Consider the following 24,816-nt stretch of genomic DNA (forward strand, 5'->3'; position numbering starts at 1 on the left):
GGTGTGGGTGCGGCTCTCTTCGTCTTCCTCGTCGAGTCCGTCCAATCACATTTCTTGATCTTTACGCCCATACAAGAAGCAGGGGACACATTACAGAGCAGCCGGTCGCTCCTGTTTCTGCGGGTACTACAATGACTATTTTCATTATTTACGCCTCCTCTGTTGTCCGAGCTCAGCTTTGAGTTCATGTTTTGTCTGCTTGAGCATCCTGTACGTTCATGGCGCAAGCTCGCGTTGACTACAGACAAAGCTAAGTTAACAGTCGCTACTGGTTGACAGCGCTAATCTTAAATTAAGCTAACAAAACATACAACATTAGTTAGTTGACCCCAGAGGTACGAGAGCCAGAGGGATTTTTGATATATGATCCTCCAACATAATTACCAGTGTTTGTTTTGTTCCTCATATTTGCTGTTTTAGTGCGAACCCTGCCCCAGTTTGAGACATGGAGGGTCAAAATGAAACCAAAGTGGTCTTGCTGGCCTGCGGGTCATTCAATCCGATCACCAACATGCACCTGAGGATGTTTGAACTGGCTCGAGACTATCTGGAAGACACAGGTTTTAAGCTTCTGCTTCTCTTCTTTTCTCGAGCATGATTCGAGTAAATATAGCAGTCAATGTAAAACTAATCATATTCATCCATTACATTACATGCTCAGTTTATTAAATGTAAAAAGTACATTATTATAATGTGTAATTTGTATCAAAAGTAAAAGTATTATGCAGCAGAGTTTTGTCAACATATATATATATATATATATATATATATATATATATATATATATATATATATACACTGCTCAAAAAAAGCAGTGAAAAAATATATATATATATGATCAGATTATTGTTATTGATGTGTAAATATGTAAAATAATTTAATATTGTAGCTGGTCATGGTTGATCTCATTTTTACTTTGTTGTGTAGTTGGGTACTTTAAACGTCTTTGGGTAGTTTAAACTGTAATAATGCCTTGTATTTTATTTCACGTTGCTAGATCCCACTAGAGGTAAGAAGAGATGTTAAATTGTAATTTGAGTGAACAAACTCTTTAAAAATTTATTCATCATATGAGTTTAGAGTCATGTTGTGGATAAAATATTACCTTCAAATTTCCAGTTTACTGCATCTGCAGTGCTATTACTGTAAACCATCTGTTCACACCACTTCTTTTAATGTCTAAGGTCAGTACAAGGTGGTGAAAGGCATCATATCTCCAGTTGGTGATGGCTATAAAAAGAAAGGATTGATTGAGGCTTGCCACCGTCTGGAGATGACCAGACTGGCCACAGAGAACTCGGACTGGATCACAGTAGACTCCTGGGAGAGCTTGCAGCCGGAGTGGGTGGAGACAGCTAAAGTTGTTCGGTTAGTTGACATTTATCATGTTTTGTTGGTGGCGGTGCCTGTGCTTGCTACGGGCAAGGCTAGTAGTGTGTTTTGTCTTGAGTTGTTATTATAGGCGTGAGAAAATCTGCTAAAGGATCTAAGACAATACCTGTCAGACCTTTCAGTATTCTTAATCAGAGTTTCCTTGCTTGCTGTTTTCTCTTTTCCTCTAATTCGTCTCCGTCCACAACTACACCCAAAGCCACACATTCATCACATCTCTTAGCATAGTAATGGCTGTTCAATTCATGATTTACAAGCAGCCTCGGTGGCAGTTTAAGATTTGACGTGATCCTTGAGTGCAAGTGATGGATGGTGGCATTAAGTTGGAGCAAATAGCTGAATTTCTATGACATTGTAGTAACTCTTGTGTCATGTCATTTGTGCTGCTCATCCATACAGTGCATTAAAAGCGTGGCAGTTACAGCCATGGCCAAAAATATGGGCATGTCTGTCACACAATGCACTACTTCTCCCAATTACAAATGCTTTGATATTCTCCTTTTTATTTATTTTGTTTGTGTTTGCAAACAACACAAATAAAGCAAAATGGTGTAAGAAACTCCTTGATGGTTACAGGAGGCGATTGATTTCAGTTATTTTTTCCGAAGGGTGTGCTACCAAATATGAAGTTGAGGGTGCCAATAATTGTGTCCAGTCCATTTGTGGACTTCTGTGTGGCTTTTTTTTCTGTTGCTCCAATGCAAACAAAAGAAATAAACATGATGATATAGATAGATAGATAGATAGATATAGAGAGAAATTCTAATTTTATCATTTGATATTTTAAAAAGTGGAATCATTTGATGTTGATGGTAAAAAAACAATCTGGCAAAGTATCCAAACTGCCGACTCACAAGGCAATCTACATAAATAAATTGGGAGTTTTAAACAAAGCGAAATATAAAGCCAAACTTAAAGTACTTAAAAGTAAACTTACAGTCCATTTTTTACACAAAATGTTAGGCGGTAAATAAGGGACATACGTAGTGCAAAGCATAATCATAAAAACACATTTTACTCCAGGGTTAAAGGGCATTTATTTGGTTCAAATGTTGAGGTGGTATGTTGGCTGGATACTGACATATTACCCTCTTAAGTTTTGATTTGTTAAAAATTGGATCTTTTGATGCTGTTTTAATTTTGTTTGTATCCACTTAGTCATCACTATAATGAAGCACTAGCAGCAGAGCAGAACAATGATCATGTGGACACGGTCAAGTACGCAAAAAAGAGACGTATGGTGGAGGAGAGTTATTTTGAGGAGTCATCTCATCACAAAAGGAGAGGTAGGCCATGTGTGGAAATGTGATTGTGTAACGTGCTCTCATGGTCAGCTCCTCCCTGATTCCAGACGGGCGACAAGTCTGATCACGCATACACTGTAAGCGTGATTTACTGCATTCAGCCTAACTGAAAGACTGAAAACAGGAGACAATGGTTTGAAGGTGCGGACAAGCGGGGTGTGGTGTGACACCCAATCGCACCACTTACAGTAAAAGACAGGCAAGATGTAAGACACCAAAAGATGAGCGTCGGCGCATCAGTGACTCCGATGGAACATGGCGGCCTTCTCATTAGTGACAAAAAGCTTAAACTGTTTGGCTATCGTGTGAGTGTTTATAAAGATGAGCAGGAGATAGTGCACACTGTGCTGTGTATTCATGTGCCACGAAGTCTGCAATAAGATTTTAACAAGTCATAACTAACAATAACACTTATATTTATGTGGTTAGAGTATGCAGAATCACTTGAATCCAGCTGAAGTCGTTTCCTAGTATTACCAGAGAGCAATGGCCTCCATCATTACTAAAATCAACTTAACGGCTATGTTTCTTTTAAAGTAAATTTTGTGAGAACTCTTTTATAAATACATTGTGCTTCTTGAGGTTTTCCCTTTCTTGCAATTTTATATTCTCTTTTCTTCTTCACTCCGATTTTTAGAGATTTTTAATCTTAGTTTGTCTGTTTTTATTTGCATTTGCCTTTGCTTTTATTGTTGAAGTTAAGACATCTTTTTCTGTCTTCATGCTCAGACAGCCCCCAGCTAATGTTGCTATGTGGGGCTGATGTCCTGGAGTCCTTTGGGATCCCCAACCTGTGGAAGCAGGAGGATATTGCTGAGATTTTGGGCCACGGTTTGGTTTGCATCACCCGCAGTGGCAACGACCCCCACAAGTTCATCCACCAGTCGGACATGCTGTGGGAGTATCGCAAGAACATCCACCTGGTCCACGAATGGGTGACCAATGACATCTCAGCCACTCACGTGCGCCGGGCACTGCGTCGAGGCCGGACCGTCAGGTACCTGCTGCCGGACGGCGTGATTCGTTACATACAGGAGCACAGCCTCTACAGTGCTGAGAGCGAGAAGAAAAATGCCGACGTGGTTCTAGAGCCTCTTCAGAGAAACTTGGGTGCCTCCTCGAGCTGAGAAAGTTTACTGCTACAGCTGCAGAAACAAAGTGCAAGCTGTCTACACTAAGTGCTGTGGGTTTACTGTGAATTTAAAACACATCAGACACAATCTAGAGAGTTTATTTAAACTTCCACCAGTGCCTGTTTATATGAAGTAGTATTTTCCAAAAAACAGGTATGTTTTTTTTAAGAAGATAAACCTGCATAGACTTTTCTGAGTGAAATGAGTAACAGTTTCATATTAGGTTTTGTGTATGTGTGTGGAAAAGTACACCTTTCAAAAACAATAAATGAGCAACATTTCAATTGTCTGGGAGGTCTTTAAAATGTCATTGCTACTAATAATTGTGTGGTTATTTGAACTAGAGATTCAAAACTATGTGTGAAATAGTCAGAGTACACTATGGCATATGGCATTTTCCCTGGGTTTGTAGGGGACTTAGGTGCTGTGGTAGCAGGGTGGGCGGGGAGTAATAACTATGTATCTTTACATAATTTTAGACTGTTATCTTTACAACATTTATTTAAAAAAACACAGGTTATAGTTTTTCACATTACACTGGAACATAAGCAAGTAGAAAAGTGAAACAAATATGCTCACTGATAAAGTAGGTGTGATGTCTTGAAGTAACCTTTCACATCTTTGTGAGTGATCGCACTGTGTGCCAGTTACGATTTTATCTTTGTCTTAACCAAACAATTTTCAGCCTACCTTTATATCAGTAGTCTTGCCAGTTCTTTTTCCATTACTAAAGAATTGTTGTTGTTTTAATCATTTTAAAAATAGAATCAATTCAGAACAGGTTTAGAATTAATTTATTATATATATATATATAATTAGGCAATGCAGTGAATCACAGAGGAAGGACTCATATATATCTATATACACTCACCTAAAGGATTATTAGGAACACCTGTTCAATTTCTCATTAATGCAATTATCTAATCAACCAATCACATGGCAGTTGCTTCAATGCATTTAGGGGTGTGGTCCTGGTCAAGACAATCTCCTGAACTCCAAACTGAATGTCAGAATGGGAAAGAAAGGTGATTTAAGCAATTTTGAGCGTGGCATGGTTGTTGGTGCCAGACGGGCCGGTCTGAGTATTTCGCAATCTGCTCAGTTACTGGGATTTTCACGCACAACCATTTCCAGGGTTTACAAAGAATGGTGTGAAAAGGGAAAAACATCCAGTATGCGGCAGTCCTGTGGGCGAAAATGCCTTGTTGATGCTAGAGGTCAGAGGAGAATGGGCCGACTGATTCAAGCTGATAGAAGAGCAACTTTGACTGAAATAACCACTCGTTACAACCGAGGTATGAGCAAAGCATTTGTGAAGCCACAACACGCACAACCTTGAGGCGGATGGGCTACAACAGCAGAAGACCCCACCGGGTACCACTCATCTCCACTACAAATAGGAAAAAGAGGCTATAATTTGCAAAAGCTCACCAAAATTGGACAGTTGAAGACTGGAAAAATGTTGCCTCGTCTGATGAGTCTCGATGTCTGTTGAGACATTCAGATGTATGAGTCAGAATTTGGTGTAAACAGAATGAGAACATGGATCCATCGTGCCTTGTTACCACTGTGCAGGCTGGTGGTGGTGGTGTAATGGTGTGGGGGATGTTTTCTTGGCACACTTTAGGCCCTTTAGTGCCAATTGGGCATCGTTTAAATGCCACGGCCTACCTGAGCATTGTTTCAGACCATGTCCATCCCTTTATGGCCAACATGTACCCATCCTCTGATGGCTACTTCCAGCAGGATAATGCACCATGTCACAAAGCTCGAATCATTTCAAATTGGTCTTGAACATCACAATGAGTTCACTGTACTAAAATGGTCACCAGATCTCAACCCAATAGAGCATCTTTGGGATGTGGTGGAACGGGATCTTCGTGCCCTGGATGTGCATCCCACAAATCAACTGCAAGATGCTATCCTATCAATATGGGCCAACATTTCTAAAGAATACTTTCAGCACCTTGTTGAATCAATGCCGCGTAGAATTAAAGCAGTTCTGGCGAAAGGGGGTCAAACACAGTATTAGTATGGTGTTCCTAATAATCCTTTAGGTGAGTGTATATCGCTGCCTGCAGGTACCACTGGCAGAGGGAGGAGGGGCAGGTTTGTCTCAGCCAGCAGCTTACAAATAATTTGCCAAATGCCGTAATTTGGTAAACTAAGATAAACCATAATGCTACATGAAGACACCTTTCCTTTTAGCTTGTTCATAACAATTCGCTAATAGCTAAACAAGCATAACAACAACTGCAGACAAAGCAGCTTTTCTGCTTTTTACTTGAGTAAAACGTTACCTTCACTTCACATGGTCACTGTCTCCACTGCAGCCTCTCTGCTCTGCCGTCTGCTCTGTCTCTGTGTGTGTGTGTGTAGGAGCCGAGCCCCACCCTCAGTCAAGGGTAAACACGCTTAGCTAAGGTGCTGTGAAAGTACAGAGACCCCTAATTGTAGGGAAAACCATGGTATTGCATGAAATATGATTAGAAACAAATTCATCTTTTTATTTGCTTTACCACACATGCTCGCTCAACTCATATTTTTGTACCTAGAGCAGAATTTCCATCCGTGCAATCTCTTGGGCAGTATGCTTTAAACATGTTTACTTTACTTTTAGATTTGAAAATGAAGGTGTGATTTGTTACTTACTGGAAATTAAATAAACAACCCACTTTGTTCCACCTTTTTCGAGCATTTCATTTCTGTTATGATGCTGTTGTCACACAGAAACATCCTCCGTTAGAAAAGGGCCAAACTGACACATTGATTAAAATTGTCAACTAAATCTTTCACAGAACAGATAACAGCTGAAATAACAAACTGCAGCCAAACAAAGACTGTGATAGCAGTGTGTGGAAATGAATGTATATAGTAACTTGATTACATCACATCACATGAGTATCAGAGTTGGAGTTTGATTTACTTTTAATGTTGGAGTGGTGGTTTTAAATCACATCAGAAAGCTGAATATAGTTAAAAAGTTAATAAACTTAAAAAGCCCTGTGCAAAGTAGCTGGGTTAAAACTATGGCTGATGCTCATTACAACATCACAAAGTCATATTTATGTTATTAAACAGTTCATTCATGTTAGTATAAGGGGCCCGAGACGGAGTTTGTGCACATGTAAAGTCTGACATGGTCTTTCTGCGGTACATCTTGAGTTGTAATGCTCGTAGCTTAGTTGGAAGTGGGAGAAAAAAAAACACCTTAATGTTTGGAACTGCTCCATGTTTTTGTTTTTTTTTCTCTCAAACTTGAGTTGCTTGAATTCCTTCCACGCTTCATACCAGCTCAACTACCCATGCCAACGATATTTTCCTCCTTGCAGAGAAAGATATGCCATTTAAATATAGGTCAGCTTCATAAAAACAGCAGGTGTTTGACTCTTGCTTTGAGGTTGGCAAAAAAATGTTATTGACTTGATATTTATTACTATTTTTAGGCTGTTGTTGCTTTTGTTGTTCTTATTACATATATGGCCTTACTATTTTACTCTTGTATAGCACTTTGTTACCTTGTCTGTGAAAGGTGCTATATAAAATAATCTTTACATTACTTTATAACTGAAAAATAAGACTGGTTTTGCACAGAAATTCACAAGAACAAGGAAAGGCCTTCCTCCAAACGTTAGGTACAACATAGTTTTCATTGTGTTTACGTGAGTGATTAGGCAATTAACGTACAACACCCTAGGGAAATAGTGAACGACGGTTTTATTTGTCAGCGAACATGAGACCAGTCTAACACGTCTGGCTTCCGATCTCCACCCTGGCACTGATGGGAGCACCTCCCTCATCCTCACATGGTCTTCAGGTGACAGCGAATGAGGTGAGGGCACAGTTACATTTATACCTCCAGGTGTCTCATAAAACAGCATAGTCTCAGATTCTTTTAGGAGCTCCTCATCAGGAGTTTAAGGATCACATTTTCTTTGCGCACACACACACCAACATCTGAGGAGGAGGAGGAAAAAGGTCATCAAAAATGCCCGACAACCTTTGTTGTACATGGGACATGATCAGCAATGTCAACCTTGAGGGCTTCATGGTCGCACTGGGTAAGTCCTTAAAGCATGTTGTTATAATGCAACAATGTTCTCAGATATAAAATTATACAACATTAAATAGAGCACTAGGAGGGAAACGAATGACAAAAATGTGGCTTTGCTTTTGTAGGAGTGCTATTTATGGTACGCATGGGACTGTGTGATGAGAGAATGTGTTTGTAGCATGGGGGAGAGTGTCTGCAAGATCTGTACTGCATTCAGGTAAAACTCTTCTTTTTGTTGAAGGTATCAGCCCTCAGTTGCGCAAGATTGCTCTGAAGTTGAAGCAGAGGAAGGTGATTGAGCAGCAGGGGGACCAGTACATCATCAAAACTACCAGCCCCTTCCGAAACTACACCATCTCCTTTAGAGTGGGTCAGGAGTTTGAGGAGTTTACCAAGGGACTGGACGACAGACGCGTCAAGGTGAAGACGAGAGGATGATGGCAGAGAATTGTGTTTAAAGTGATAACAAGCTTTTTGATTACAAGTGTTTTTGTATGTGACACGTGGGATGTGTTTTACCTTTTATGTGGGCTGCTAAAACGGTTGTGTGTTGTGATTTACACTGTGTACTTCTCTGCCATCTGTGCAGTCACTGGTGACATGGGAGGGGAACAAACTGGTGTGTGAACAGATTGGAGAGAAGAGGGACCGGGGTTGGGCTCACTGGATTGAAGATGACAAGCTACATCTGGTAAGAATATGGACAACTGAATCATATTTGTTTGTAATGGAACCCCCCCCCCCTCCCCCTTAAATTCTTGTACTTTTTATAGAAATTTTATTTTAACACCACATTAAATAAATATCTCTGTGACCTTTTTCCCCCCTCAGGAGCTGTACTGTGAAGGACAAGTCTGTAAACAGGTTTTTAAGAAGAAAGAAGTGAAGTGAAGCGCAATGAACATTTTTCTGTGAAGTTACTCTGTGCTGAAAGGCATCATGTGATCGACCACTCTAAACCCTAAAACCACACTAAAAGTTAATGTGTCATTTTCTCTGTAATGTGACTTCACATTAGAAAATGTCTTTCCCGTCAGGGTTGGGATTTACACCGCTAGATGGCATCACTGCATTACTTTTGGCAGATAACATCGAAGGTTACTTTCAGCTGAGAAAAGAAAAATGTTCATGCAGGCTCTGTTTTGTGCAAACATTTTGTTTCCTTCTAATCTCTATTGTCTGATTTGACAAATTTGAGTTACCACATGTTCTTTGCTCCGGCTTGTGCTGTCCTGACATTCCCTTGTAGATACATTTATACTCAATGTACAGAAACTGAGGCGTAGTATATTTGGAATACAGATGTATATGAATTATGTATAATACAGTGTTTTTTGCAAGAAGTCTGAGTGTCATATTGTTTATTTATTTTTCTGATTGCATGCTAATACAAATCAACAATTGGATGTGCCAGAACTGAAGTCGTAGTTTTTGGTGCCAATGAAGAACAAATGAAAGTCAGGGCTCAGCTTCATTCAGTAATGTAAGCAAGACCACAAACCAAGCCACAAATCTTGGTGTAGTCATGGACCGCCACATTAAGACAATTACCAAGTCAGCCTACTATCACCTGAAGAATACATCCAGGATTAATGGACTTATGTCTCAGCAGGACCTGGAAAAACTTGTCCGTGCATTTATCTTCCGTTGACTCGACTACCGTAACGGTGTCTTTACAGGTCTCCCTAAAAAAATTATCAGACAGCTGCAGCTGATTCAGAATGCTGCTGCTTGAGTCCTCACTAAGACCAAAAACGTGGATCACATCACTCTAGTTCTGAAGTCTTTACATTGGCTTCCTGTCTGCCAAAGGTTGATTTCAAAGTAGGCCTACTGCTGTTGGTTTATAAAGCACTGAATGGTTAGGTTGGGTTGGTAGGTTAGGTTGACGGTACATTTCTGATCTTCTGTTTGGTTATGAACCATCCAGACCCCTCAGGTTGTCTGGGACAGGTCTGCTTTTTGTCCCCTGGGTCAAAACTAAACATGGAGAAGCAGTGTTCAGTTTTCATGCTCCATATATCTGGAACAAACTCCCAGAAAACTGCAAGTCTGCTGAAACTGTCAACTCTTTTAAATCAAGACTGAAGACTTTTCTTTTTACCACTGCCTTTAATTAAATTAAATGTAAGGCTGTAAATTTTACTGTCCTGTTTTATGCTGTTTTTATTTTCTACTTAACTCTTTAAAAATGTATTTCAATGTCTTTTTTAAGTTTCCCTATGTTGCTTTTGTATTTTATGTAAAGCACTTTGAATTGCCTTGTTGTTGAAAGTTGCTCTACAAATAAACTTGCCTTGCATAGTAGTCTCACTCATAGATCTGGCCACAGGTGATGATGAGGCAGGCTCTGTGATATAATAAATCTGTGCTTTATTACAAAGAGTCTTACACTATATCCTATATAACAAACTGTCATCTATAGCTACTAATGTAGTGTGTAGTTCAATAAAATCTGTTTGTAGTGACCTTGTGCAGCACTCACTGTTTTCATGTGCAACAACACAGTGTGTGCTGTTTTATAAGGGAGAAAGGGAAACATAAGCATGGATATGATTAACTAGTTGGCAGCCAAACCATTAGCAATGCAAACCATTTGTTTATTACAAAAAATCCATACCACAGGTGACATACTAAATGTATCTGTGTGACCGCGACTCAGTGTACCTTCACACCTCCTCCAGTAGGCTGGTCTTTTTAGTCACGTGACACTGTGTAGATCCAAAATGGCCGGTGTTATATTTTGACGTATAATAGCCAGCTACTTTTCTTTTTGTTTCATTCTTGGTAGAAAACTTGCAAACGAGAGGGTTTTTGGAGGAACTGTATCTTGCTACCCTCCGTATACCGGTGTCCTAGTTTTTATCTTGAAGACAATCAAGACTGACACACATTAGTTGAACGAGTTAGACTATGCATATTTAGTTCTAATACAAGCTAGCTAGCTGGCTCTGGCTGGCACACATAAAAGCAGTTGAAAGTGAATTAGCTTGCTAACTTAGCTGCGATGGAGGAGTTGAGCGCAGATGAGGTAAGGTGACAATGGAAAAACGCACACTGCGAGTGCCATTAATTAACTTCGCGGTGTTTTGCTAACGTTATAACTAAGACGTACGTTTACCAATGTCTTCCATTCCTTTGGACATCCTGTCAAATTGTCTTGCTACTAGCCGACTTGCTACTAAAGCTAGCTCAGAGGCTAGCTTAGTCTAAATTGAAGAAATGTATCCGCGATAAAATCCCATTTACAAGTTAGCTCAACACATAAGTCCGTGTTATCCAACGTAACACATGATATTTATTTAGGAGAGTTTAATATAAAAGAGTAAAATTACTAGAAGTTGGATGCAGGTCGTATGTTTTTGTCACCGTTGTGTACGTTAATTTAATTTAGCCGGAGCACAATGCTAACTAGCTAACATACTGCTAGAAGCTGTGCACAAGCTGGCCCATGGATAACATTGTTTTCTTATAAAACAACAACATTCACGTAAATACATCAATTGCTTTCATTTGGAAGGTGTTTTCTACAGGTCATAATTCGACAGATAACGTTTCATTGTGTTTACCGAGTTGATTTGGCATATCTTCTTGCGGTAAGCTAACGTTAGCTGACAGTTGCTAACGTTGTTTTGCTAACACAAAAAATTAGCCTGCTAGACGACTCAGCATAAAAGACACACCGGGCCACCATTGTGCAATCCAATGTGGGCCGACTCTGTGCCCACTGAGAGGTTCCCCTGGAACCACACACAACATTGAAGATTTCTCTTCGTCACCATGTACCCGTATTTAACTAACGTAACTCGATCAACTCGCAACTGAGTGTTGATTTGCTAAGTTAAGGTCTTCAGCTGAGTTGCACGATTGATCACGATTAGTGCTCAAATCTGACTTAGTTCGTAATGTAGGTTAAATTGTATCCATTCGACAAGGCCTGCCTTTTAAATTCAAGACCGTGTCTCTTCAAAATCGACTCAATTGTTTACAAATTGTCTGGGACTAATAATCAAAGATGGGTAATGAAAATGAACGAATCGTCATAGAGTCACATTCTGGCTGAATTTGCCAATCACTTATCCAGAGACAAAAAATAGGCTTATCATTTAATGGGCAATATACATTTGATAGTCCTGTTATAACAAGCCCATATTTCCTTTGTATGTACAGTGAGCTTTCATAGGAACCTTTAGTGAACATGTGAATCTGCTGGTATATTTATTAAAGATTCGCAGAAGGCGACTGGCACGGCTGGCAGGGGGACAGACGTCACAGCCCAACACCCCTCTCAGCACACCCCTGACATCCCCACAGAGAGAGACTCCCCCTGGACCGCTCCCTGGACCCTCAGGTGCCGCACCCCAGCCCCTGCCACCAGCTGCCTCTCACTCATTGGGGCTCAATGTCCACAGTGGTACCCCTGCCACATCCCCTATGGGTACTTCTGGTAAGAACTGAATAAGATCTACAGGTTTTGGGATGTATTTAGCAAATCTGTATTAATTACTGGTATTGCAGGCAATACTTTAGGTTACATCTTGACAGTAAGGTTTGATGTGTGCAACAGGTCAGGATCCAGTTAGCTTTTTCCGGATGTCACCATGGAGTTATTGTTGTCAACCTCTTTTGTGATCTATAGTCTAACCCTATCATCTTACGCAAATGGGCATGTGACACGTTGTCTCTGAGGCTTGGAAGATAAACAACCGTGGTTGTTTGAGTTTGAGTGCAACACTGAAAGGGACCTTTTTATATTTGTGTACTTAATATTTAAACAGCATGAACCAGTGGTACACCCCTGAATGACGTGAACACAAACAGCAGCATCTTGTTGCAATCACCAGTGTCCCTGTTTTACACCAATGTTGGCCTGTGGTAAAGCGTGAGAATTGTTGCTTTCATGGACAGCTCTAGAAGAAAACACTAGTGAGCCATGTATTGTATGTTCATGTGTTGTTATTGCTATAGTAGGCTACCTTGTAGGGCCAGTGGGGTGGTCAAAATTTGTGATTTTTCTTCTTGCCATTCACAAAATATTTAAGTATTCTTCTTGACCCAAGCAGTGTAATGAGGGTAATGATGTTCCAGTCTTTCATCCACATTAAGATCCTGGGTGTTCATCATCGCTTATGGGATGGCGCACTGGTTGATCGTAAAAATGCCAATCTGAGCCTTTACTAAGCCAGTGTGGCTAAACAATTGTTTTTTTGGACAAATATTTAAAACTTTAAGTAACTGCTTAATCATGTCTAATCTATGAAGTGTTTCTATAGATTAGCTTGAGAGTTAGTTGGAAATGATGACAAAAAACAAACTTATAAACTGTTTATTAAATCTCAATACCATATTGTACAAAAACTAAATCAGTGGCATCATAACATGAGGAATGTAAAGTGAAAACAAGACATGACAGACTAAAATCCAAGGCTGCAAGGACAGAAATATAAATGAACCATAATGGATACGTTTTGGAGGAGACCTAGAAGATGAAACTGTTTCTCATCTTCTACGGTAAGTCTCTCCAAAGTGGGGGGGCTTTGACAGCAGAGATTCGAGCAGTCTAGAAGAGCAAACAAACAAAACCTACACTTGCCATCTAACTTGAAGCCAGAGCTACAATACAACACCTTTTCCTGAACCAAGAAGAAAAATTCTTATTTAAGACTCAAATTTGTTTCTGCTTTTGCAGGGGTGGCATATGGTAGTCAGAGCAGCGAGGGTGTGAGCTCCCTCTCCAGCTCCCCCTCCAACAGCCTTGAGACTCAGTCCCAGAGTTTGTCCCGATCGCAGAGCATGGACATTGACACTGCCTCCTGTGAAAAGAGGTAAGTGTTTTTCCAATGGCATGTTGTATAGCCCATGTCTTTTTAAAAATGATACTCTGTTTTGAGTATCAAATACTCTCCTCTTGTGGGTTTGAAAGTTCGCTGTGTAAAAAAAAAAAAAATAAAATAAAGATTTCATCATGGAGAACAGAGACTGTGTGGCCGGCTTAATAGTTTATGTTTCACCCCAAAAACATATATTGGAACACTTGTTCACAAAATGACTACATAAATGCTGTGAATATCACAGGTTGTTTCTATGTAAAGGCTTAACAATATTCAAAAGCAACTTTCTTTCTTTTTGTAAGTAAGTCAGAAAGCTGTATTTTTATTTATTTTTTTACAAAAACCGTAGTGTTTCATAGCATGGCCTTATATTTTGTTCTTACAACATCTGGTTAGGAAGTTTGTTGTAAAAGAGACACAAATACAACACTTAACTAAACCATCGTGGTTTGAGTGTTGGCGTGGTCTGCTTTGGGATGAAGAGACGTACTAAGAACTGCACCTCTTTTCCCAGCATGTCCCAGGTGGATGTGGACTCAGGGATAGAGAATATGGAGGTGGAGGACAGCGATCGCAGGGAGAAGAGGAACTTGACTGATAAGGTAAACAGCAGCAGTGAACATGAATCAAAAGAGAGTCCTTAATTACTTGGCCTACTTAACTTTGATCACGTCCGTCTTGAGATCAAGTGAGTCTTTAAATGAGTAAACATAAAAGTTGTCATTGGGGACTTTCCATAGAGTCTTGGTTTCATTTTCATTTATTACAGTTCATTGATGCATATCTGTTTCTTGAAAGACCAGAGTGATCATGAGATAATGAGTATCATAATAGCATTAACGCTGCAAATGGCTCTAGGTTGTGATGAAATCCTAACTGTTGTCTCTTCATTTGTGCACCACAGGAAACCTCTGCAAACTCAGACGTCTCAGAAGAACAGGCTCTGCAGCTCATTTGTAAGATCCTCCGCGTATCGTGGAAGGAGCAGGATAGAGATGTCATCTTTCTCCCTTCACTGGCTGCTGAGTTCCACCAGAACCCTAAGGATGGTATGTCACTAAATAACATCTGCATCTCAGTCACCCCAACAAGCCGAATGACCTTGCACTCTATGAGAAGGCAAAGTTTTGTTCACAGCTTCGAACGACTCCTGCATTTGATGATTTTTCTCCCGCAGTATACTCTGACTTCAAAGACCTAATCGGCCAGATCCTGATGGAGGTCTTAATGATGTCCTCACAGTCACGTGTCCACAACCCCTTCGCCAGCTTGACCGCCACCTCTCAGCCAATTGCAGCAGCCAAATCTCCCGACCATCGTCTGACGCTGGTGCAGCCCTCAAGTCAAGGTGGCAGCCCGATGGGCCCCAGTGCAGGGTGTTTTGGAGCCAGCTCTCTGTCCAGGCAAGTAACTTGACTCAGTATTATGAGCTCTGACAGTGTGACTCCCAGAGACATATCAAAGCTCTCGATTGGTCACCTACGCTCCTCCTCAAAAGTGTGCTTTCTTGATATTTATTTGGTATCGTGATTGGAAGCTGCCATTTCAATTATTTAAGCCGTTGTTGCTAGATGAGTTTTGCCAATCATTGTCTCAATGTTGTCCACAGTCTATATGGGGGTGGTAGTCCTCACACGATGGCTTTGGATGCAGCCAAGACGACCTCCCCATCTCTCCCCACATCTCCTGCACCCTCTTTACCTTCTACACCCTCTACCCCACAATTCATTGTTCCTCCTAGCCCACCTGCTACTGCTACTCCGAGACACACTCTCAACCCTCCATCTGCCCCCATGCCCATCTCCCAGCGCTATCGGCCTTACTCTGTCACCTCTCCCTTTGGGGCTCCTTCCCCATCTAGCCCGAGTCCCAGAGGACTTAGTTTCCCGGGACCCTCTCCTATCCCTGCGGGACCCCTAGTTTCTCCCAGCACCCCAGTTTCCATGCCACCACCCAGCCCCCAGTCCTTCTCCTTGAGCTCACCTAGGGCCCGCAACCAGCCGTCCTCCACACCCCCTCCCGTGGTGCCCCCTTCTCCCAGATTGAATACCCGACAGGCTGCCTTGGCTGCCTTTGCTGCCAGGATGCCGCAGTCTAGGTACCTCATTTGCATATCAGTGTGTGGTGCATACGCAAGCAAACATACTAAAACCTTAACTTTTTGTGAACCACCAGATTTGGGGTTGGGTGTGAATTGAGTCTTGCAGCTAAATCTTTGGCCAGATGCCTTTTGTTGGATACACTGCTTATTATATTCATTTTCATGCAGTCAGTTCTCATCTAGCTTATAATGATCTCAACTGGGTAAGATTTAGACTACTTGTAGAGGTTAATGGACAACCTGATATTTTAGCATTTCAGTGTTTAAAGTCTTAAGGGAGAGAGAGCGAGAGAGAGTTCGAGCAGCAATTGTATAAAAAAAACAAACAAAAAAAAATACAGTATATTGTCTGTTGCAAGTGTCCAAATGGTGTTTAAGAGAGGGATTTGAAATATATTGTATAATATAACACCTCTATATATTTTCAATAATATTCAATTGCATTACTTGATATTTAACCAAAAATGCTAATATAGGGGTTGTTCAGACACCTAACAGGCATTCTAGTTTCTTAAAGCTTGGGTATGCACATTACTTCAAAAGCATTTTTTGAAATTGTCTTTATATCCAGACAGCAATCAATAAATCAAATGCCCTGACACCAGATTTTTAAAATTTCTGTATCCGTGGCTCTCACAGGACTGTAATCTGCACTTTAAATAATTTAATTCAGTCCAAATGAAATTTTTTGGCTGGCCTGCCTGCCTGCACCCTGCCCGTGCACTCACTACACACGAAAGTGTGTTTTGAATGAGTGGCTTTGGCGGGAGGCCTGTTATTTTTCGGTTGGATACTTACAAAATCTAAATTGCCTACCCCAGCTTTAATTTGCAGAATTAAGGCTGCTTGTTGCTAATATATATAATTTTAAAAGGTCTAACCCATTTGCAAATAACTAATATTATAGATATAGTTTAACAAAGGTGTTTTATAGGTCCTACATTGCTATAAAACTCTCGAGCAAACAAGATGTGGCTTATGCCTCTTTGCATTGACTTGCTTAAGAGAAGTTGCATGAGTGATCGTGACGCTCAGTTCAGTAATTGTTTGAAAACGTGTTCTGAGAGTGTATAAAAGCTGTAGACAAAATATCTTAAGCACAAGAAGTAGTTATCAAGCAAACATGCCACCCTCCAGCATCCTTCCCTTAGTGCTTCCCTCTTCCTTGTCGTCTTTTTTTGGGACTTGTTACCATTCCACATATGTCTTCATGTTTTTTCACTTCCCTTCTGTCTCCTCATGCTTGCACAACATCTTTTTCTTCCAAACCTTTTCTCACCCCTCCTGTCTATTTCCTCATCACGTTAGCCCCTTGTCGTACCTGTTCTTTGCCCTCTCTGACTTGGCTCACGACAGCAGTGATGAAGATTCTGAGGAGGAGGAGGATTTTGCGCGGGTTCAGTTTGGGTCCAGGTACACCGCTGCACGGTGTGTGTTTGTGTGTGCTTGCTCAGCCCACTGCATGTTCCAGTGGGCCCAGGAAGCTTTCCACTAACTGTGCACAAACACACCAGGGTAGAGTGGTGAAAAAGGCTTAGCTGTCTTTAAGAGTGCCTTAACACTTCTGGTCATTAGAGGTGTAGGTGTATAACTTTTAGTATTTAATATGGTGGTAAGTTTTAAAGATGTTTTTCTACAGAGCTGTAGAAGCTTATAATACATCCACCTTCATTGTGGTTTAGGTCAGAGTAACTGAAAATACCTGAATTTCTGTAACCCTTAACACATTTCCTGGCCCTTTTCCCTATTTATTGGCTAGAGTCGACTGACTTCCATTTTTAATGTTAATGAATTTGAATATGTCAGATGTATTTTAACCCTCTTAGTGCAGCATGAGGGTCTTGTGCATATGGTAGTCTTGAACAGTTATTAAGTTGATGCATGGATGGTATCATTACATGAGAAAGGGCAGAGTAAGTGTGTTTGTGTATATGGAGTCAAACTGAATAAAAATTAAGGTTTAGTTCAGCTTGCATCAAATATTTATTTGTGGTAAATTGGCATGAATAAAGCTGCATTGTTTAACAATACTACCTGTTGTGTGGATTTAATTTTTAGCTTCAAGAACAGTTGGGCAGAGGTGATATATTCTGCATTGCCTGTGTAGATAACAAAGTTAATTGTATTACCTCCTAAAGTTTGTCATGCTTTGAAGCAGCTCACATGCAGGTTTTGCGGTCACAGCTGACCACTAACTGCAATTTAAACTCCGTATTTGCCAGTTAAATGTGGCAAGCTGAATCCTAATATCGGCTTCAAAGACTTGCTGCAAACAGCTCTTGAATTTTTAATATCTGTTTTTCTTATCAAGAGCCCTTTACTGTACTGAGATGCCGCAGTGCCATCACTAATGCCTTTATAGTTTGTTTTTTTTTCTTTCAGGACCCTTGAGAGTGGGTTTGAGTTTGTTAACCAAACATACATGAGTATGTTGCAAACGGCATATCTCTCTGTGCTTTGATGTTGTATGTTATTTAATGAGCCCCGCATTGTCCTTGTTTTTTTGTTTGTAGTCTTGGTGCATGTGGAGGAGGGATGTCCTCCGATTCAGCCAGCGACCGCTTCACCATTGAAGCGTGCAAAGAGACAGAGATGCTGAACTACCTCATCGAGCGTTTTGACAGTGTTGGCATGGAGGAGAGGAAAGCTCCCAAGGTAACTGGCTGTCTGTAAGACAAAGATGTCTTAACCAGGTTTTATTCACAAAATTTACACTAAAAGCTTTCTTTTTTAATTTTTCTTTTACTAAAGAATAAAAACCTATATAGAGATTCAGTAGACAAAAGCATGTTTTGTTATTTGTTGAAATTATCTTTAGATCCTGACAGCAATCAGCAAATGTGCTTACACAAAAATGAGAGGGGGGGAAAAAAAGGTGTCTGTGGCTTTCACAAGACTTTACTAAGCACGGATATGGCCTACCTACCTACGTGCACTCTGCCTGTATACTCACTACATATGAAAATGTGTTTTGAGGGAGGCCTGAAGGAAGGGGGTGGGGATTTTGGTGTTGGTTACTTTTTCTTGCTAGTTTTTCCAATGTTGTGTACCCTGGCTTTAAGGAATGTAATTGTACTAACAATACTTTTTTACAGCTTATTCACTGTGTATAAATTGGACAGGCGAACAGTCTGTACTTCAGAGACGAGCTGCAGGCCAGATGGTCTGAAAATGAGTGAAGGTTTGGCTCGTCAAAGAACAGTGTGATTCAGCAGAGTGTGGAGAGAGTTTGTGTGAAAATAGCAGCATACATTTTTACACCTCAAACTGATTCTCCTATACTGTCTATTTCTCTATCTTAGATGTGCAGCCAACCGAATGTCAGCCAGCTTCTCAGCAACATTCGCTCTCAGTGTATTTCAAATGTTGCCCTGGTCCTGCAAGGCACCCTGACCCAGCCTCGGTAAGAAAGCCAGCCACACACTGTGGCAATTTTGGGGTAATTTTCTTATGTCACTGTATGTGTGTACGTTCTGTTCCATTTCGTTTAAGTCTGAGTCTCCATAGCAACTACTCTTTCACCTGGACTCCAGACACATTATTTATTTATTTAATTTCAGCACAATGCTTCTCTGTTTTCTACATGTAGGAGCCCTCTGCAGCAGTCTCTGCTGGTACCTTATATGCTGTGTCGGAACCTTCCATATGGCTTTATTCAGGAACTTGTGCGCATTACCCACCAGGAGGAAGAGGTGTTCAGACAGGTGGGAAGCGCACCCAGTCATCAGTTTTTGATACACGTTTATAATCAATCAACGAACTACACTGTACTGTACTCTCTCTAAAGCACCTTCACAGTTATGAAGAAATTGCAATAATTCAGGCAGACGTAGAAAACATCAACAACTTGAGATTTTGCTGTGAGCTGGAAATGCATTTCTGAAAGTTGACATATTTACGATCTTGTTTTTCAGATCTTCATTCCCATCCTCCATGGACTGGCTCTTGCAGTGAAAGAATGTTCCTTTGACAGTGACAACTTTAAATTCCCCCTCATGGTGAGGAGATCTTGTCCTGGACTGACCTATACTGTAGCACCAGGCGGGAGATGAGACTTGATGTAGTTACAGTTGTAGGGGATATACAGTACAGCAGGGCTTAATGAGTGTCTGAATGTCAGACAACCTGACAGCTCCAGATGTATAGTACCATATGCGTGCAGATGTTCTTAAATATGCAGTATTATAGCGTTCCTCAGTCAAGTGCTGGCTGTTGCTAATCATTCATGCTAGCATACACAATGATATTACTGTAACCTGATTTGGGATCTCTGTATGAATTTAATATATTCAAGTTGTTAATTTTAAGAATGTTGTCGTTACATTGTTTTGCGGGCTGCTTGTTAGAGAATATCATTGGTTGTAATTTGCTTCTAACAAATGTAAGGAAACCATCTCTTGAACAATAATCTCACATTTGCTATTGCTAATTTTTATGTTTGCCATACTATATAACCCAGTTTACCTGGAAATGAAACATGCATATTTAAGGAAAATCTCAACTGCAGCACTGTTTTAGTGGTGTGTTTTTTTTGTTTGTTTTTTACAGGCATTAGCTGAGCTTTGTGAAATCAAATATGGAAAGACTCATCCCGTGTGCAGTCTGGTGAGTATACAGTTGGATGTCCAAAGCTACATTTTGACATTTGAGTTCTTTATTATGTCTGCATGGCTCAGATTATTAAGGCTGTTTTTTTATCAAGTCACTAAACAATTATGGACTGCTTAAGTAATTCCCCAAGAAGATGAGGGGATTTTATTTGCATGTCTGGCTTTTGTCTTGTTGTTTATACCGTCGTCATACCTGCATGGCTAGTCGACATCAGCACAGAAGAATGTGCTCTGTTTATTGTATTTGTGACACCAAGTGCTCTTCCTGCTTCACAGAAGAAGGGTGAGACAAAATTCCCCTGCACATGGTGGACTATAATTACATATATCTTAATATATTAATATTATATCTGCTGCATAATATTTATTTTAAGACACATTTAGCTTTTCTAAAGCGACTTAAATTGAGTCAGTAGTTGGGAATACACTGATCAGTTTGTCTTCCACGGTTGTTGATGGAAACATACTGGTTTTCACTGGAATTTAACTTTAGTTTGATGGGATGGTCACTAGCACCACTAGACAATAAAATGTGTTAAATTTTTGTGGATTGAAAACATGCTGTAACGTGCTGTAACATGTGTCTGTCATGGCTCTTCTGTGCAGGCAACGTCGCTGCCTCTGTGGTGTCCCAAACCTCTGAGCCCTGGTTGTGGCAGAGAGATCCAGAGACTGTCTTACCTGGGAGCTTTCTTCAGCCTCTCTGTGTTTGCTGAGGATGATGTGAGTTTTCTATGTGATGTGAAATAAGTAACATAACTGTGAATAGCACCAGAGTAGCCAATTTGCTATGTGTTTTCATACTTAAAGGTCCTGCCAAAAGTGAGAGCACACCTAATGCAATAATGCTGCAAACACAACAAGTTGTTTAAGGTACAATCTTTAACGAGTTAACTCAACACTTCTCTCTTTGTTTAGACCAGAGTGGGAGACAAGTATTTCTCTGGCCCAGCCATCACCATGGAGAACACGCGAGTCGTCAGCCAATCATTGCAGCACTACCTGGAGTCAGCAAGGGTGAGTCATGGCTTCATAATGAATTTATTTATTCATTCATTAGCTTATCCTTTTGTACAAAAAATAATGTGTTAAAATGATGTATTATCTTTTTCAGGGTGATCTTTTCAAAGTTCTCCATAACATCCTACTAAATGGAGAAACGCGCGAGTCCGCTCTTAATTACATGGCAGCTCTAGTCAACTACAATGTGAAGAAAGCCCAGATGCAGGTAATTTGCAAAAGTCATTCATTTCCACATCTAAAAGAATTTGTTTTTGACTTACCAAACTGTATTCAGTTCTATAGTTTTAATGTTGATATTTCTAAGTTTGAAAATTAAATAATTAAAAAATAGAGAATTAAAAAAAAAAAAGAGAAGAAAAAAATTGTTTCCCCATTGTGTTATCAGACCTTACTGTCAAACATAAGTTGTTGGGGGTTTTTTGCTGATTAGTTGTCATTGAGGTTTAAGGTACAGCTTTTGAATTTGCAATTGTACTGAATTTACCTTCTTCTCTCTTAGACTGATGACAAGTTGGTGTCTGCAGACGGCTTCATGCTCAACTTCTTATGGGTGCTGCAGCAGCTGAGCATGAAGATCAAGCTGGAGACGGTGGACCCCTACTACATTTTCCATCCACGGTGTCGCCTTGTTGTCAGCCTAGAGGAGACTCGTCTGAAAGCCACCATGGAGGAGCTCAAGAGCTGGCTGACAGAGCTGCGTAAGTTAGCCATAAATAAAAATACAGGTTTAATTCTTGTTCAGATTGATTGATGGTGGTATGTTTCTGTAATAGAAATAATGACTTTTATTTGTTCGTGTGGACAGATGAAGACCCTACCAAGTTCTCAGAACCCAAGTTCCCAACTGAGTGTTTCTTCTTGACGCTGCACACCCACCATTTGTCCATCCTGCCTGGCTGCAGGCGCTACATCCGCAGGTTGCGAGCCATCCGTGAACTGAACAGGTACACGCTCACATTGTTTTTTTCCTCTAACCCGTGGGGACATCTCATTGATTATAATGCATTCCCTAGCCCTTTACCCTAACCTTAACTATCACAGCTACATCCTTTACCCTAACCTTAACTATCACAGCTACACGTCTAACCTTTACCCTAACCTTAACTATCACAGCTACACGTCTAACCTTTACCCTTACCTTATCCGTAAACCTTAACCTTCAACCTTGTGGGGTCCAGCATTTTGGTCCCCACAAATGTGGCAGACTGCACAAGTATAGTGGAATCCCACACACCACCACAGAGGTATGCTCTGTCTGTGTTTTGATGGTGTTGTTTTCCCATGTTAGAACTGTAGAAGAGCTGAAGAACAGTGAAACTCAGTGGAAAGATTCCCCCCTGGCTAGTCGACACAGAGAGATGCTCAAGCGATGCAAAACCCAGCTCAAGGTCAGTGTAACATCCTTGTGTATGCACCCACTGTCTTTCCTTGATTGATTAAACCTTCAACACTGATTTAAAGGTACAGATGCACGGATACTCATTTGTCACTTTACTAGACTATCCTTCAGGGCTGAAACATGCAGGATTGCAGGACAGAGTATATTTACAGAGATGTGATCCTTATCGTGTGTGACTTTGTCCTGTCAGAAACTGGTGCGAGCCAAAGCTTGTGCTGACGTGGGCCTTCTGGATGAGAACCTGCTCCGCAGATGTTTGCAGTTCTACAGCACAGTCATTCAGCTCATTCTTCGCATGGTAGATCCTGCTTACCCAAAGTGAGTCGCCCTGCTGCTGACAGGCCACGTTACTGTATGTTGTGATATTGATGTACAAGGAACAGATGTGGCATCACACAGAGCTTTTCTTGTGGTCTTTGGTATCTTTCAAGCTTTGTTCCACTTCAGAGTGTGTAATGAATCAAGATGTAAGTAGTGTGTTTGTTCATTCCTTACACAGCATTACCCTGCCACTGAATCCTGAGATTCCCAAAAGCTTTGCTGCTCTGCCTGAGTTCTACATTGAAGATGTGGCTGAGTTTCTGCTTTTTGTCGTGCAGTAAGTTTATAGTTTAGTCTTGCGCACTTGTCTCATTGGTCAACTATGTCGTAACAGTGAATAGTTTGTGGATAGGAGTAATTTTAAATTGTAAATTGTTTACGCTCCAACATGTCTGTTTAAAAGAAAGGACAATATAATATGAATGAAACATTAAATGTCAAAGAAGACATGGACACAAAGAAATGCATTTATCAATACACAATATGGGCTGATTCTTTAGTAAGTAATGTATAAACTGTTTTCAGCCCTGCTTGTTTCATCCCTTCCTCCTCTCGTCTTCCAGGTATTCTCCCCAGGTTTTATATGAGCCATGTGTCCAGGACATTGTTACATTCTTGGTGGTGTTCATCTGCAGCCAGAACTACATCAGGAACCCCTACCTTATCGCCAAGTTGGTGGAGGTGCTGTTTGTCACCAACCCTGCTGTACAGCCTCGTACTCAGCGGTTCTCTGAAATGATGGAGAACCACCCGCTGTCTGTCAAACAGCTGGTCCCCGCCCTCATGAAGTTCTACACTGGTGAGTTCTATGTATACTGTGTGTATATATATGTATACTTCTACGGTGTTGTCATAGTGAATGGGATGTAGTGTAAATAATGATCTGCAAAAATAATAATGTAGTTTCTAGTCCTTTTACTGTAAGGTCCTTTCCTTTTTGACTTTAAAACTGTCTCTCCTGGTCAGATGTTGAGCATACCGGCGCCACCAGCGAGTTTTATGATAAGTTCACTATACGGTACCATATCAGCACTATCTTCAAGAGCCTCTGGCAGAACCTTGCCCACCATGGCACCTTCATGGAGGAGTTCAAGTGAGTTTGCTTTTTGGTCATGATGTAAACAAATTACACAATTTAGGTTTGAATCAGTGGCCACTGACTTGGATCAATTCCAACTTGACCTACCCTTTCATCTTCTTTCAAACTTACTCCCCCTCTAGCTCCGGCAAGCAGTTTGTGCGCTACATCAACATGCTGATTAATGACACCACCTTCTTGTTAGACGAGAGCCTTGAGTCCCTGAAGCGTATCCACGAAGTTCAAGAAGAGATGAAGAATAAGGAGCAGTGGGATCAGCTACCTAGGGTCAGTGCTCAGCATTATTGGGTGCATGCATTTTCACAACAGTAACGATTAAGCTTAATTTATTTAAAGAGGTCGTATTAAGCTTTTTTCCCTCTCCTTTATTGAGTTATATATCTTTTTTGTGCATGTAATAGGTTTGCAAAGCGAATAAGCCCAAGTCCACCCCAAAGGGAGTTCCCATCTGAACTGCCTGAAAACGGTTCGTTTGTAGTCCAGCCTTTTCCCTTTGTTCTCTGTGACGTCACAGCAAATTGCGTCGGTCCGACACCCTCAAAAACACCG

At 40.7% G+C, this 24,816-nt stretch overlaps 3 protein-coding genes across 7 annotated transcripts in view; all 3 read left to right on the plus strand.

Annotated features, from left to right (window-relative positions):
• The first annotated feature begins 35 nt into the window (after positions 1–35).
• LOC119905620 (nicotinamide/nicotinic acid mononucleotide adenylyltransferase 1-like) lies at positions 36–4,118 on the plus strand. 2 transcript variants are annotated; one of them, XM_038722812.1, is made up of 5 exons: positions 36–123; positions 421–560; positions 1,185–1,368; positions 2,551–2,678; positions 3,426–4,118. In XM_038722812.1, the coding sequence occupies exons 2-5, from the start codon at positions 446–448 to the stop codon at positions 3,821–3,823; spliced, it is 825 nt and encodes a 274-aa protein (XP_038578740.1). In that variant the 5' UTR covers positions 36–123; positions 421–445; the 3' UTR covers positions 3,824–4,118. The 2 variants fall into 2 exon arrangements, with proteins under 2 accessions (XP_038578740.1, XP_038578741.1); XM_038722813.1 differs by lacking the exon at positions 36–123 and having other exon boundaries at positions 167–560.
• A 3,559-nt stretch (positions 4,119–7,677) lies between these two features.
• rbp7a (retinol binding protein 7a, cellular) lies at positions 7,678–9,226 on the plus strand. Its single transcript, XM_038722815.1, has 4 exons — positions 7,678–7,890; positions 8,125–8,303; positions 8,473–8,574; positions 8,715–9,226. Exons 1-4 carry the CDS (start codon positions 7,818–7,820, stop codon positions 8,772–8,774), a joined length of 414 nt encoding a protein of 137 aa, XP_038578743.1. The 5' UTR covers positions 7,678–7,817; the 3' UTR covers positions 8,775–9,226.
• Positions 9,227–10,595: 1,369 nt separating this feature from the next.
• ube4b (ubiquitination factor E4B, UFD2 homolog (S. cerevisiae)) overlaps positions 10,596–24,816 on the plus strand; it is a 20,351-nt gene continuing 6,130 nt past the window's right edge. The window contains exons 1-24 of one of the 4 annotated variants that reach the window (XM_038722818.1): positions 10,596–10,914; positions 12,111–12,330; positions 13,573–13,708; positions 14,229–14,316; positions 14,619–14,763; positions 14,892–15,117; positions 15,324–15,812; positions 17,025–17,228; positions 18,329–18,470; positions 19,118–19,218; positions 19,405–19,519; positions 19,730–19,813; positions 20,364–20,420; positions 21,032–21,148; positions 21,344–21,442; positions 21,540–21,653; positions 21,948–22,146; positions 22,254–22,392; positions 22,737–22,836; positions 23,038–23,165; positions 23,347–23,445; positions 23,732–23,967; positions 24,135–24,261; positions 24,390–24,534. In XM_038722818.1, coding sequence (XP_038578746.1) covers positions 10,891–10,914; positions 12,111–12,330; positions 13,573–13,708; positions 14,229–14,316; positions 14,619–14,763; positions 14,892–15,117; positions 15,324–15,812; positions 17,025–17,228; positions 18,329–18,470; positions 19,118–19,218; positions 19,405–19,519; positions 19,730–19,813; positions 20,364–20,420; positions 21,032–21,148; positions 21,344–21,442; positions 21,540–21,653; positions 21,948–22,146; positions 22,254–22,392; positions 22,737–22,836; positions 23,038–23,165; positions 23,347–23,445; positions 23,732–23,967; positions 24,135–24,261; positions 24,390–24,534 — 3,534 coding nt within the window. In that variant the 5' untranslated portion in view covers positions 10,596–10,890. The remainder of the gene's footprint in view (positions 10,915–12,110; positions 12,331–13,572; positions 13,709–14,228; positions 14,317–14,618; positions 14,764–14,891; positions 15,118–15,323; positions 15,813–17,024; positions 17,229–18,328; positions 18,471–19,117; positions 19,219–19,404; positions 19,520–19,729; positions 19,814–20,363; positions 20,421–21,031; positions 21,149–21,343; positions 21,443–21,539; positions 21,654–21,947; positions 22,147–22,253; positions 22,393–22,736; positions 22,837–23,037; positions 23,166–23,346; positions 23,446–23,731; positions 23,968–24,134; positions 24,262–24,389; positions 24,535–24,816) is intronic. The other 3 variants (XM_038722820.1, XM_038722816.1, XM_038722817.1) reach the window with 3 other exon arrangements.

The sequence above is a fragment of the Micropterus salmoides genome, unplaced genomic scaffold (genome assembly GCF_014851395.1).
Source record: "Micropterus salmoides isolate LMB-PRFRI ecotype aquatic unplaced genomic scaffold, ASM1485139v1 Ms_hic_scaffold_16, whole genome shotgun sequence".
NCBI classification, from domain to species: domain Eukaryota; kingdom Metazoa; phylum Chordata; class Actinopteri; order Centrarchiformes; family Centrarchidae; genus Micropterus; species Micropterus salmoides.

Excerpts from the sequence above, each read along its gene's own strand:
- LOC119905620 (XM_038722812.1), top strand. The coding sequence starts at position 446 with ATGGAGGGTCAAAATGAAACCAAAGTGGTCTTGCTGGCCTGCGGGTCA. Across the intron at positions 561-1,184 it reads AGACTATCTGGAAGACACAG|GTCAGTACAAGGTGGTGAAA; the intron begins GTTTTAAGCTTC and ends TTAATGTCTAAG. Across the intron at positions 2,679-3,425 it reads ATCTCATCACAAAAGGAGAG|ACAGCCCCCAGCTAATGTTG; the intron begins GTAGGCCATGTG and ends CTTCATGCTCAG.
- rbp7a (XM_038722815.1), top strand. The coding sequence starts at position 7,818 with ATGCCCGACAACCTTTGTTGTACATGGGACATGATCAGCAATGTCAAC. Across the intron at positions 7,891-8,124 it reads GGGCTTCATGGTCGCACTGG|GTATCAGCCCTCAGTTGCGC; the intron begins GTAAGTCCTTAA and ends TTTTTGTTGAAG. Across the intron at positions 8,304-8,472 it reads TGGACGACAGACGCGTCAAG|TCACTGGTGACATGGGAGGG; the intron begins GTGAAGACGAGA and ends CCATCTGTGCAG.